The sequence below is a fragment of the Nanorana parkeri genome, unplaced genomic scaffold (genome assembly GCF_000935625.1).
Source record: "Nanorana parkeri isolate BGI_ZX_2015 unplaced genomic scaffold, ASM93562v1 scaffold1453, whole genome shotgun sequence".
In the NCBI taxonomy this organism is placed as follows: Eukaryota; Metazoa; Chordata; class Amphibia; order Anura; family Dicroglossidae; genus Nanorana; species Nanorana parkeri.
Window position 1 is genome coordinate 233,128 of NW_017307721.1, and position 13,977 is coordinate 247,104.

The following is a 13,977-nucleotide window of genomic DNA, read 5'->3' on the forward strand; positions in this document are numbered from 1 at the left end:
ATATATCTATATATATATATATACATATACACATACATATACATATACACACACATACATACATACAGACCCCCTTGTGTTAACTACTCATTAGACTTAGGGCAGGGGAAGGCAACCACAGCACTCCTGCTGTGGGTAAAAATACAAATCCCATCATGCCTTTGCCCCTGGAAGTCATGTCTGCGTCTGCCAGTCTTGCAATGCCTCATGGGATTTGTAGTTCCATTACAGCTAGAGTGACAAGGTTACCTAAGTCTAGGAGTAGACGAATACGTTGCAATACTTATTTTATCCTTTGCTTTCCTGGCAGCCAGCTCTCTCTTCTTCCCTCCAACCCTACAGGATGTGGATGGGCCCTTGCCGTCCTCACGTACAATGCAGGACTGAGGCTCCTCCGCTGCACATGATGACGTCAGAGTGTCAGAGAGGCTAAGAGCAGCTGACGTTCCGGTGGGAAAATTACATGACACACTGCTCGTGAAGGCAGCGCGCCACGGCTCCACGCTGCTTGGCGAGCAGTGTCACTGCCTTTAGTCATGCAGTGTGGAAGGGTCCTGCCAGTACAAGGAATGTGGTATTAAAGGAGAACTATGGGGTTAGGGCTTTTCCCCATAGATCACTCGTCTCATAGTTCTCCTTTAAAGATCATTCTTGTACCCCATAGACATAATGAGCATTTAACCCTTGCAGTGCATGGTGTTTCTCTCTGCTGGGGTATTATTTATGCTTCCCGGAAGTTGTGGCTTTAAAGGATCCGATTGGTTTCCATGCCACTGAAGTGATCTGGCTCCCAGACCTCGCTCGGATTCATGGTGCGGATAAATGTAAGAGGCAGCCGCCTGTGTACAGGAATGCGCCGAACGCCTTCCCGCAGCGAGCAGGCTAATTTGAATTACCGGGTAATTAGCTATAAACTTTAGGGAAAAATTAACAGAATAGCAGAGACAGTAATTGCAGCAACAAGGTGAGGGAAAGTGGTTATTACGCGGCTCGGGAGCAATTAGATGCAGCTCAGACATTTCCTGGCAAGCCCTGGGAGACCAGTCTGCTGGAGGTTTTTAATCCTCTGCCTCGGCAATAAACAAGGTAAATGCTTGCTTAATTTACTTCAATTAATGCCGGCACAAAGCAATTCATTACCCCGCTACTCCACACAAGGTGCGGGCCGTAGGGTATCATTTCCTCCGCTCGTTCCAGGAGGGGCGTGCAAGTAATACACAACCACCACCATATAAAAAAAACAATCCACCAACATGGGCGAAATGCAACTCGCACCTCGCACATGTGACAAGACTGCAAACACACAGCGCAGCACTGACTTTAATGGGTTTTAAATGTTAATGGCTACTGTGTATGCGGTTTGAGCGATGACCTGGTTCAGGCCACGCCGGGTTCAGTTAGGAAGCTCATTCAAAGCACACGGGCAGTAAGGCATGAAAATGAAGGGGCTGACATATCATGCATTCGCACAGCGTATAGGTGTGCCACTGACATTCATAGCACATTACTGCCACTAGATGGTGCCAAGGAGTATTTGGAATTTCTCTAGTGGCAGTAGATCTCTGGATGCCATTCGCACACTGTATAGCATGATAAATCAGCCCCTTGGTCAACACTGCATTGTTTTTGCAGCACAGTGCAGGTACGTTAGATCCGTGCAGTGATCCACTATGAAACCTTGACTTCCTGTAATAAAGACCGGTCACTGCCGCTCTCTCTCCTAGTGCAGGGTGACTGGTCGTCTCCGCCCCCTCCTGTAATAAAGAGCGCTTATTGCTGTGCTCTCTCCTTGTGCAGGGTGACTGGTCTTGTCTCCGCCCCTTCCTGTAATAAAGACCGGTCACTGCTGCTCTCTCTCCTTGTGCAGGGTGACTGGTCTTGTCTCCGCCCCCTCCTGTAATAAAGACCGCTTATTGCTGCGCTCTCTCCTTGTGCAGGGTGACTGGTCTTGTCTCCGCCCACTCCTGTAATAAAGACCGGTCACTGCTGCTCTCTCTCCTTGTGCAGGGTGACTGGTCTTGTCTCCGCCCCCTCCTGTAATAAAGACCGCTTATTGCTGTGCTCTCTCCTTGTGCAGGGTGACTGGTCTTGTCTCCGCCCCCTCCTGTAATAAAGACCGCTCACTGCTGCTCTCTCTCCTTGTGCAGGGTGACTGGTCTTGTCTCCACCCCCTCCTGTAATAAAGACCGGTCACTGCTAATCTCTCTCCTTGTGCAGGGTGACTGGTCTTGTCTCCAGCCCCTCCTGTAATAAAGACCGGTCACTGCTGCTCTCTCTCCTTGGTGCAGGGTGACTGGTCTTGTCTCCGCCCCTTCCTGTAATAAAGACCACTCATTGCTGCGCTCTCTCCTTGTGCAGGGTGACTGGTCATGTTTGTCCCCTCCTGTAATAAAGACCGGTCACTGCTAATCTCTCTCCTTGTGCATGGTGACTGGTCTTGTCTCCGCCCCCCTCCTGTAATAAGGACCGCTCACTGCTGCTCTCTCTCTCTCTCTCTCTCCTTGTGCAGTGTGACTGGTCATCATGTTGAGAAGAAGGGAGGTCTCATAATGGGCACAGCAGGTATGCAGACCTGATTTGCATAACTGGTAGGTCCTCTAGAAAACGCTGATGGACACCACTATCTTGCCAGAAGGCAACAAGTTCCAGTAGACACAGAGCAGGAATCCCGCACAAGCACATTGTTACTTGAGAAGGTGTACAAACTCAGCACATACAGCGGCTCTGACTGAAGAGGATTTCAGTCATGTGACCCCTAATGGTCACACGACCAAATATCAGTAAACAAAGCCAGATGAGCTTCAGGTATGGAGAGTTCTGTGGGCACCCCTCGCGGGGCTCTACTAGGAAATGCACAGAATTGCATAAGGAAATTAGTGCATTCAATGAGTGTCAAGGTTGGTGGGATTGCAGCAGATTAGAAGTGTGCCAGTCATAGCCTTGTAACTCTGCCCACATCAGGCCTGACAGACCAGGAGTCACCTGGCCTGTCAATCATTGTATTATGTCATGGTGGGCAGGACAAATCAGGAGTCACCTGGCCTGTCAATCATGGTATTATGTCATGGTGGGCAGGGCAGATCAGGAGTCTCCTGGCCTGTCATCATGGTATTAGGTCATGGTGGGCAGGACAAATCAGGAGTCTCTTGGCCCGTCATCATGGTATTATGTCATGGTGTGCATGACAGACCAGGAGCGTCCTGGCCTGTCAATCATGGTATTATGTCATGGTGGGCAGGACAGATCAGGAGTCACCTGGACTGTCAATCATGGTGTTATGTCATGGTGGGCAGGACAGATCAGGAGTCTCTTGGCCTGTCATCATGGTGTTATGTCATGGTGGGCAGGACAGATCAGGAGTCACCTGGCCTGTCATTCATGGTGTTATATCATGGTGGGCAGGACAGATCATGAGTCACCTGGCCTGTCAATCATGGTGTTATGTCATGGTAGGCAGGACAGATCATGAGTCACCTGGCCTGTCATCATGGTGTTATGTCATGGTGGGCAGGACAGATCAGGAGTCTCCTGGCCTGTCAATCATGGTGTTATGTCATGGTAGGCAGGACAGATCAGGAGTCTCCTGGCCTGTCAATCATGGTGTTATGTCATGGTGGGCAGGACAGATCAGGAGTCTCCTGGCCTGTCATCATGGTGTTATGTCATGGTGGGCAGGACAGACCAGGAGCGTCCTGGCCTTCCATCATGGTATTAGGTCATGGTGGGCAGGACAGTTCTGGAGTCTCCTGGCCTGTCGATCGTGATGTTATGTCATGGTGAGCACCAGCTGGTGACCAGCCTGACCCCCGGATCCTACTGAAAATACAGGAAAATGCTAAATGTGGGTCAATTTGCACATCTACACAAAACCTATATAATGGGTACTGGTGCCAGGGAAAGACTTTTATAGAGAAATATATATGCCGGGATGGGGGAGGAACTTGACCTTGCCCCGGCAGTAAGGGAAGAAGTATATATATTCCATTGTCTGCAGCTCTGCCCTCTACTGGCAGCAGCAAGCACGGCGGTGCAGAGGACAGAAGACAAGAGACTCTCTGATCTGATCTTACCTGTTTCAGCTGATAGATGCCTCCCGTCTGTACGTCTTTAGCGGGGACAACTTCTACCGGTCCGTAATCTCCATTCTCATTCAGTTCCAATATCTGTACCCACAATTCTACCTTCCGGGTGACTTCACTCCACCTGAGAAGTAACATGGATAGAATCAGTGCTCCAATACCACCGCTTTTCATGTACAGGAGGATAAAACACACGCGCGCACATGCAGACGCTCAGCTTCATTCAGAGCGAACCGATCATAAATAGCCATTAATTAGGTGTCTCCAACTTCTCAGTCTAAGGTAATGTAGCCCAAGCATCAAAATAGACAATATAGCAGTGACGTGCTGTACCTCTGGTTCAAGGTGAGACATTCCCCAGCCTCGCCCCCAGCAGCCCCTCCCCCCCCCCGCCGAAAACAAGATTTGAAGCTGACAGCTTTTTCCTCCATTATTCTAGGTGAGGTTCTGCCTCCCCTGACCGCACATCCCTGCAATATAGCACCAACTTCGGCAGCTTTCTTGAATTAGTAACAAATTGGTAAAGTGGATTTGTACTTAAAAAATGAAGACTTGCTCCTCTTCTGGGAATATCTAAGAAAGTTAATTGTTCCTAAGCTGAAAGCCGATTTATCGTTGGTCTTTAATTCTATTATAAATAGCAGAGCACTTTGTGTGCCGATCACTTTTATGGGACTCTCAAGGTGCCATCAACACCCCACCGCCTCTGCGATTCCTGGGCTCTCTTGCTTCTCCTGGGAACCCAGGACCCTGATACACATTGGCAAGCAGGAGGACATCAGGGAACAACCGCTCTCCTCTACAGCGTTTGAACAGGGAAGCGCTCAGCTCTCCCAATTCAGGACCTTCATAAAAGTGGCTGCAAAGCCAGGTAGATGAACTGCTGATGAAGCACAGCCTGTGCTCGTTTAGCTGGAGCAGAGGGCAGGGGAGACATTACGGGTCTAATGTCTCCAGTAAGAGCACCTGTCACCTGCCCAATGCTATCACAGAGGAGACAGCAATACATTTAAAGTCAGAAAAAAAAAGAAGTTAAAAAACATAAATTAAAATAAATAAATGCCCTCGTCGCCCCACGCATACACGCAAATGCGCGTAGGGCACACACACATGTATGTGAACAATGACTGCACAACACATATAGGGTATTGATGCTCTCGCCAGGGTTAGAAGAATAATTCTAGATCCCCTAATTTACAGCTGTAAAGGTTTTTAATGCATCATTGGGTGATAATTACAGATTTTAAAAGGCTGAGTTTACCTCTAATGCCATGTTTTATTTACACCTATATTCAGAGTGTGAGAGGAAACATGGTCACATTGTAACCCCGCCTTCCCCATACCTCATTCCCCTCCCTTAGGCCCCATTCACACTAAGCGACATGTAAATCGCGCGACGACCGATATTGAGCGATGTATCGCGTAACTTTTTCCTATTGGGCTGTATGCAATCAGGAGCGAAATCGCTCGAAAAAAGGGTCATGTAGGAGCGACAAGCTACCAGCGATATTGAGCGGCGAGATGTGAACAGCTCCATTGAAATGGATTGGAGAAGCTACATAGAGCGATATCGCTGCAAAAATCGCTCGATAAATCGCTCAGTGTGAATGGGGCCTCAGCGGTAAATCGTAAATTTCCACCGCAATATCGTGCATTTTTGCCGCGCAATATCGCGAGAAGTCGCCGGCCAATGATATTCAATGGAGCTGCGCTAATGTACAGCTCCATGTCGCCCGTCATTCTCGCAGGACCCTTTCTCTCCGCGTATGTCGCGCAATTTTTCTATTTTTGAATGCGGCCCGACGATGAAGGTCGCTGGAACGTCGCCCGAACAGTCGCGCTATCCCGCCGCAAGGAAATCCGCTGGAAGCGAGTGTCGCTTAGTGTGAATGGGGCCTTACCTGAACTCTGGGGTTCTTCTCCCTGTAAGATCCTGACTTTTTTTTGAATGTGGCGTAGCTGTGCGTGACTCCGCCCACACAGCCACATCATCCATTCACAGATCCTTTGACAGGATCTGTGAATGGAGGAACTCCCGGGGGAGAGGGATTTGCAGTTCACAATAGAACAGTCCGTTCATTCTTCCTCCCGTCCATGTTACTGGATGTCTGCTGTACCTTGGTATGGACAAGGGTGGGAGAAGGAGTCTGCAGGAGCCAGAGCATTGTACCCACCATCTACTGATCGCGGCTGCAATGCTTTACTGGTTCCAATGCAAAAAAACATAATACAAATAATAATAATAATAAATAATAAATGTAATTTTTTTTCTTTTATAAAGAAATTTGCATTACTTTTTTTTATTCTTAAGTGGACTTTGTCTTCAACACGTGTTGCTCTGGAGGCGAGGCGTTTAATGGGAACGTGTGAATATCTGGCTGGCTGGTTTGTTTCCACTTCTCAATAATTGTGCTACACACTGTACTGCACCTCATGTATGGAAACCAGTTCAATGGAAGCTTTCCGGATACACCCCACAGGAAACATTAGAATTACGGCCGTCATTTTTCAAGTGCAAGTTAGAAAATAACGAACACAACGTGACTGGCTGTTATGGGCGAAGACGCGGGAGCTGGTCGATGTAATCGGGAACAAAGGATAAATAATCACAAGGGCGGCGTTGTCTAGGAGATCATGAAATCAGAGAATCGGTCAAATCTTTCACCCAATCCAGTCTCCAATGGCTGTATGCGCGTTCCAGGTCAGTGACTTACTATCGTGTTTCCCCGAAAGGAAGTCCTAGCACTATTTTTAAACATTCCTGTAATATAAGAACTACCCCGAAAATAAGACCTAGTTTGGGGGTGGGGGCAGCCACAAATAAGACCTAGTGTGTTTTTTTTTTGTGAAAAAAAATTAAATATAAAGACAGGGTCTTATTTTCGGGGAAACACGGTAGGTAGTGAAATGGGATCCTGACTCATAGTAGACAAAAGTGGCTCAGTGGTTAGCACTTCTGTCTTTCAGCACTAGGGTCCTGGTTCCAATGCCGGTCAGGATACTATCTGGACAGAGTTTGCATGTTCTCCCTGTGCCTGAATGGGTTTTCTTCTGGGCACTCCTGTTTCTTCCCACACTCCTAAGACATGCTGGTAGGTTAACTGGCTCCTGTCTGAGATTGGGTAACTGAGTGCACCCTCCTCGGCTTCTCGGCCTTTTGGCTAAGATCAAGTGTAGTATCTGTTCTTATCAGTTGTTGGAGGGGAGAGGATGTTGCCACCCGATGGGAGAACATTCTAGTACCCTCCGACGTAATGGTGGGTGCCGGAGGACGGTTCGGTCCACTGCTAGTTGCGTCAGGCCCTGATGATCGGGTAGACCCTAGACAGTGGGAGGACCCCCGACGGCACTACCTCCTGATGTGAGCGGAGAACCACGGGGTCTGGCCCGAGGGTTCGGTGGCGGCAGAAGCCCGTGGTGTTGTGCCCGCTGGGGGTGGCGTCCCAGGGGTGCTCAGGAAGTCACATGGGTATGGGACCCCACATGACTCACTGGCACTTGGTCACACACCACCTTGCAATTTTCTGCACTTCGCCTCCAAGACAGGCCTTATGGCTAGTCTGGGGCAATATTTTTGCACTCTGGCCCCTAAGGCCTGTCAGCGTGGTGCACTGGCACTTTAGATTTATTTAAGCACTCTATCCACTTTTGGCACTTCTTTATTTTAAATTTTGACCCACAGATGCTGAAGGTGCAGGTTTCTTCGGGGCCTATTCCTGACGCTGGGAGGAGATTCTGTGCCTCCTATGGGGTTCTCTGTCTCCTCCCACCCAGGAGGGGGGCTTCTCTTTGGGAGAGCCCCCTCCCTAGTACTGTGTGGGACCTGTTTCGGCAGGTCCCCAAAGGATCGGGGTCCACCGGCCTTCGGGTTGGTGGGCCAACAGTCTCAACCCCTGTCAGGAGCCTTGCGCCCCGGGGGGTCGGGAAAGTAGGTCCCTTCTTTGGACGTTTGTGTGTGCTGTGATTTCACGGTTCACTTTTTTTGTTCACAGGGGGGGAAGTTTGTTTTGATGCACGTCCACGGGCTTCGATAAAAAAAAAAAAAAACTGCGTGCACCCTCGATAGCTGCTTCCCCATATGCCCCTTACAGCAGATAAAAGCACTCTGAGTCCCCGGGGACAAAAGTGCAATACAAATATAAATGATTACTATGTCATAGGGAATATCTAGAAATTTGAATTGTGCCTAAGCAATGTCCTAATACTTTTATCTTGAATAGCAGTACACTTCCTGTGCCTAGGCACTCCTGCACTGTAGCCTCATAGCTGTCCATCTGCAGTGCGAGATCATCTGAGGCTGTCAGGATCCGAATCTGAACCCAGAGCTTCTGCTATATCTGGCAGTGGATCTTCCCGCTGAGCCACCTGGAACCTTGGAGCTCAGTTGCTCCTCTTTGCTCCGCCCCCGGACTTCCTATTTAACCAGTTGACATCCGCGGTGTTAAACCCCCTTCCCATCCAGGCCATTTTTAGCCTCTGCACTTCCCGTTTGCCAGATTATAGTGCTCCTGCTAATATCTTGCTTCCTGCTCCTTCTGCGATATGTCTTCCTCATACTGCTACCCGTGTGCCGGCCCTTGGCTACCGATTCACCAACTACACTTATCTCCTTCCACTTCAAACCTTGATACCTTTGGCTACTGACCTCAGCTTGATCTTTGATTACGCTTCTGCCTGCTCCTCCACTACTACCGACTGCTTGTGTACTGAAGCTGGACTGTTATACCACAAATCTGCCTGCTTTCTTAGCTACAGGACTCCGAGCCTGATCCCAGATCGTGACAAACTGCTGCCTCTGACCACTAGTCTCACCAGATTTAGATTGAGATTTAGGGATGTGCTAACGTGCTGTTTACTGTTCTCATTGCTGGAGGGAAAACTGTACCTGAGAACCTGCAGTGCAAAGATCTCCCTGCTTCTGCTGCATTCATTCTGTGGCTCCGAGCTTCCTTCACCTCTCCTGGTACTTCCTTATTATTACCCCACCAGTCATCAGGGGCGCAGCACTGACATGAGAACGAAAAGCTCTGCCTCTACTAAGATGGCCGCCTCCACAAAAAGACACAGTGCAGAACTATAGCAAGTCAGTAATAAGAAAATGATGAGCTGCAGGGAGACCACAGGCAATACTGCCGACTAATCCTTTGCCCTCTGCCTTCCCTTTTAGGGTACACCTCCCTCAGTATAGGTCTTCTTTAAAGAGAAGTCTCCCATAATTCTGGCTCTAGGATTCCTGAATCAATGCTAGAATACAAAGCTATGAGCAGACAGCACAGCAAGTCTCACCTGTCCCTCAGGCTGCGTGTTTTGGCCTGTATTATCCCCAGATCCCAGAGGGCAGGATTCTTGCGAGGGTCATTTTGCTTGTGTCCGTACACTTCAATGGCCAACGCCCCTTCAGCCAGATACTCCAAGAAATCCTCCGTGATGTTAATCGCAAACTCCTAATTGGAAAAACAAAAACCAGGTTAGAAAGAGCTGACAAAAGTGTATCTAAAGCCATACTGTTTTCTCTCACTTTGGAGAGGTTTCCTTACTTCCTATTGTGTCTCCAGAACAGGAAGTGAAGGAAGATCTTCCCTGCCTGACACTTAAAAAGGAGAACTATGGGGTTAGGGCTTTTCCCCATAGTTCTCCTAAGGGTCACGGGAGGACACAAACTAGCGTCCTCCCGTCACCCTAGGCTCAGTATATAGGGAGCTACAGCTCGCGGTATACTGAGACGCCGCAGCTGAAACGGATCCCGACAATTCTGTCTGGATCCACCCAGCTGTGTGAGTGACAGCTGGCTCTGCAGCCAGCTGTACCCGCCCCCTCCCTGGTCCGTTCCGCCAGTCAGCGCTGGAGGATCGGACAGGGGAGGGGGGAAATCCAGCCCTTCCCCTGTCACGGCTCTCTGCCGTGACAGGATCGAGAAGTGAGCGAGCGCCGGTATGTGTTCGCTCACTTCCCCATCTATTGAGCCGAACCTGTGACAGTCTCATTGTCACAGGTCGGCTAGAACTATGAGGAGGAGTGAAAACCACTCGCCTCATAGTTCTCCTTTAAAGAAAAAAACCCCACAACTTACATTTACAAGATTTTTCCTACTCTGCCCCCTCATTTCGTGTCACTGTTAAGGTTGCGACTGAGAAAAGAAGTGAAGGGGTAGATGTGCAACAAAAACCCAACTTGTTTGTAGAGTGCATAGGGTTTGTTTCCCAAATGTGCCCATCCAAAGACGTCTAGACAACAGGAAATAAGGGTACATTGCCCCAAGAGTGATTTTAGATTGTAAGCCCTCAGGGGCAGGGCCCTCCTTACCATCTCGTCTTAAATTGTATTGTGACTGTAATGTCTTCCTTATACTGTAAAGCGCTGTGCAAACTATTGGCGCTATACAAATCCTGTATAATAATAATAATAATAATAATAAGACAGCAATTAAGACTTTGTATCGATTATACGGTTCATCAACTAACCAAAGCTTCAAAGAAAGTCTTGGGCTGCAATCACAATGTAACATTTCTACAGTACATGTTACAATATTTAACATGAACACATGGAAGGGCAATAAACAGGGGAGCAGTTACTTTACATACATTGCAGTGATCGAAGACCACCATACACTGTGGCTCCTTGCCGACGGGGGAGGATGTACTTGGGTCCACCTCAGGGGCCACATTGATTGGCTCTGGCTGGCCATAGAAAGTATAGTGGCAGAACACAAAGTTGGTGAGATGCTGAGGCAAACCTGTGGCCTGAAGCACTTTAACCTGAAAGGAAAAAAAAAAAAAAAGTCATACATATAGCAGTTTAGGTATTTCCCGTAGTTGTTCATATTACAGCATACAAAGACATTGTAGACAATCATGCGCATCAATCCTCGTGGTAAAAGTTTGGTGAAGAGTCTTTTCTGTTGCACCATGACTGTCCCCTGTGTACAAAGCCAGCTCCATAAAGACATGGTGTGACCAGTGTGGTGGAGGAACTCGAGTGTCCTGCACTGAGCCCTGACCTCAACCCTAGACCAAATTTAAGAGCCAGGTCTTCTCATCCAATATGAATACCAGACCACACAAATGTTCTACTGGCTGAAACGATGGGGCTCAACTCCATATTAAAAAGGAGAACTACGGGGTCAGGGCTTTTCCCCATAGTTCTCCTTAGGGTAACTGGAGGACACAAACTAGCGTCCTCCCGTCACCCTAAGCTCAGTATACCGCGAGCTATAGCTATACTGAGACGCCGCAGCTGAAGCGGATCTCGGCAATTATGTCGGGATCCGCCCAGCTGCGTGAGTGACAGCTGGCTCTGCCTATCTAGAGGCATAGCCAGCTGTACCCGCCCCCTCCCCCGTCCGTTCCGCCAGTCAGCGCTGGAGGATCGGAGCGGGGAGGGGGGAATCCAGCCCCTTCCCTGTCATGGCAGAGAGCTGTGACAGGATCGAGAGGTGAGCGAGCGACGGTATGTGTTCGCTCACCTCCCAATCTACTGAGCCGACCTGTGACAGTCTCATTGTCACAGGTCGGCTAGAACTATGAGGTGAGAGAAAAGCCCCTCCCCCCTCATAGTTCACCTTTAATGGCCATGGTTTTGGAACTGGATGTCCAACAAGCCCATATAGGTGTATTGGTCAGGTGTCTACAAACCTTTAGCCAGTGTGTTGTCTGTAAATAAATATATGCACAAATATATCTAAACCAGCGGTTCTCAACCGGTGTAACCTCAGGACCCACATTTGTCTTCGGTCATTAAGTCACGACCCAAGTCACACTGCAATGGAACGCACAGCATTATGGTACCACACGTTCCAGTGCGGGCATACGAACTGTGGGTGGGAGGTGCACTTCTCAAAGTGATGCCATTGACACAAGCCCCAAAGCCCATCGGCATAGGCCCTGAATATTGGTGCTCCCATTCATTACCATTGTGAGGTCAAAGGCCACTGGTAACCTGCATTATAAATAATAGCCATGTTATGCTGTCTTGACATCACTACGTCACAGTGTTTTCTCCTGAAGGCCCAGTCTGCCATTTTGTGCCATATTAAGGGCCGTTTTTTGTTATGATGCAACACCAATGTTCAAATATTTTAGACTCTTTTTTTGGCCATTAGACTTCTGTATTTGGATTTCAAACTCTGGGCCCCATAGCAATTAAGAAACATGAAGCAGCTCTACCCCCTTGTCTCCAATCAGGCTGCTTGACCCTCAGTGCCTGGTTGTTAGGGTGACACCCCCTGGCAGGTGACACAGACGTCCCTGAGGGTCGGAGTCTAAGTACCAGCCGGTGTTCACCAGAGCTCCTGATGGTGGAGATGGGCTAGGCTGCTTGCTGGTACCAGGTCGCGATCCCCAGGGTTGCCCTGCCAAGGGATGGGCGAGAACAGGAGACAGTAGTCAGATCCAGGTAGAGTTCAAGGCAGGCCGCTAGCAGAGTGTGGTTGGACAGTCCAAGGTCAGCAACTAGCAATCAGAGGATAAACACAGGAGACAAGAGCAAAGTCAGGTCTAGGCAGAAGATCAGGGCGGGCAGCAAGCGAAGAAGGGTCAGAAGGTCTGTGTCAGCAACGAGAAACCTGCAGAAGTATGAGCTCTTTCACAAACAGGAAGCTGGCAAAAAGACACAGCACCAGCTCCTTGCAGAGTTAGTGCTTAAATACCCTTCTGAGTCAGAGAAGACGTGCCCAGCCTCGGGGTACACTGGAAGTCCTGGTCTGGAATCTTTTACCATTACTAGCTATACTGTCCTGGACCCTGTGAGATCCATAAGTAGCGGATCTCCTGGAAGTCCTGGTTGGGATTCTCAGAGGAGAACGGTAAACCCCGAGAGGTACTCTGAGCTTACCATAACACTGGTTAAGCTTCCACCGGAGCCTTCGCTGAGCAACAGGTAACAAACTGGGCTCCATATAAGTATGCAACATTATGGAATGCCCATAAGGCTTTGTTAGGGGGTTATTGATTAAAATAGGGGCCCGTAAGAAGATAAAACGCCAACGGGATTCATTAGTGACATCACTCATCTGAAATGCCCTCCTACCCCGCAGATGGCCCTCCTAGGGATTGGTATATTGGACTGGCCCACCTCCTTACGAGTACTCGTGACACACATACTCATAGCAGCTAGATTAGTTATAGCTGGGTTGTGGAAACAACAGGCCATCCCGACCATGTCAATAAGGATCGACACACTTAACACACATATGCATTTTGAATTTCTGTTTGCCAGAGCTCACCTCCGGGAACAGAAATTCAATACAGATTGGGGCTGCTGGTTGACTGACAAACGTTGTAGCTCTGGAATGGTGTAAAGGAATCTCCTACCTCAAGCGGGTCATGCTAGCACAGTTCTCCTGAGGCAAATGTGTCTTATACAGCATCCCCCTCTTCCCATATGTATATGATCTCTGCACCACTTAGCCTTTTTCAGATCCAATAATTTGCAGCTGTAGTCAGTTAATAGTATAAATACCGTATTTTGCGGTCCATAAGACGCACCGGACCATAGGACGCAGGGAGGTCCGGCGCGCCTTATGGAGCACTCGAGACTGTAGCTTCTGTGACAGCTTCTATGACAGAAGCTGTGACAGAAGCTGCATTTAGTGACTGCTGAGACAGGTGGCGCTGTGGTTACAGCGCCACGGTCTCAGTGATGACACAGAGCAGGCGAAGAACGTCTATTCTTCGTCTGCTCTATGGTTATCTCGATCGTCGCCGCTGCTCGGTTTTAATACGAGTGATCTCATTAGACGCAGGCACTTTTTCCCCCTCCTTTTGGGGGGGAAAAAAGTGCGTCTTATGGAGCGAAAAATACGGTAATACTTTCACATTGTATTGCCAAGATTGGTTATTACTTATGTTATCCCTTGTTCTCCCCTTTTCCCTTAGAGTGTTACACCTTCGCCCCCCCCCCC

The 13,977-nt window shown here is 48.9% G+C and overlaps 1 protein-coding gene across 1 annotated transcript in view; it reads right to left on the minus strand.

Moving 5' to 3' along the window:
• KIF13B (kinesin family member 13B) overlaps positions 1-13,977 on the minus strand; it is a 211,107-nt gene that overhangs the window by 75,579 nt on the left and 121,551 nt on the right. The window contains 3 exon segments of the mRNA XM_018570085.1: positions 4,071-4,203; positions 9,366-9,523; positions 10,661-10,834. Coding sequence (XP_018425587.1) covers positions 4,071-4,203; positions 9,366-9,523; positions 10,661-10,834 — 465 coding nt within the window.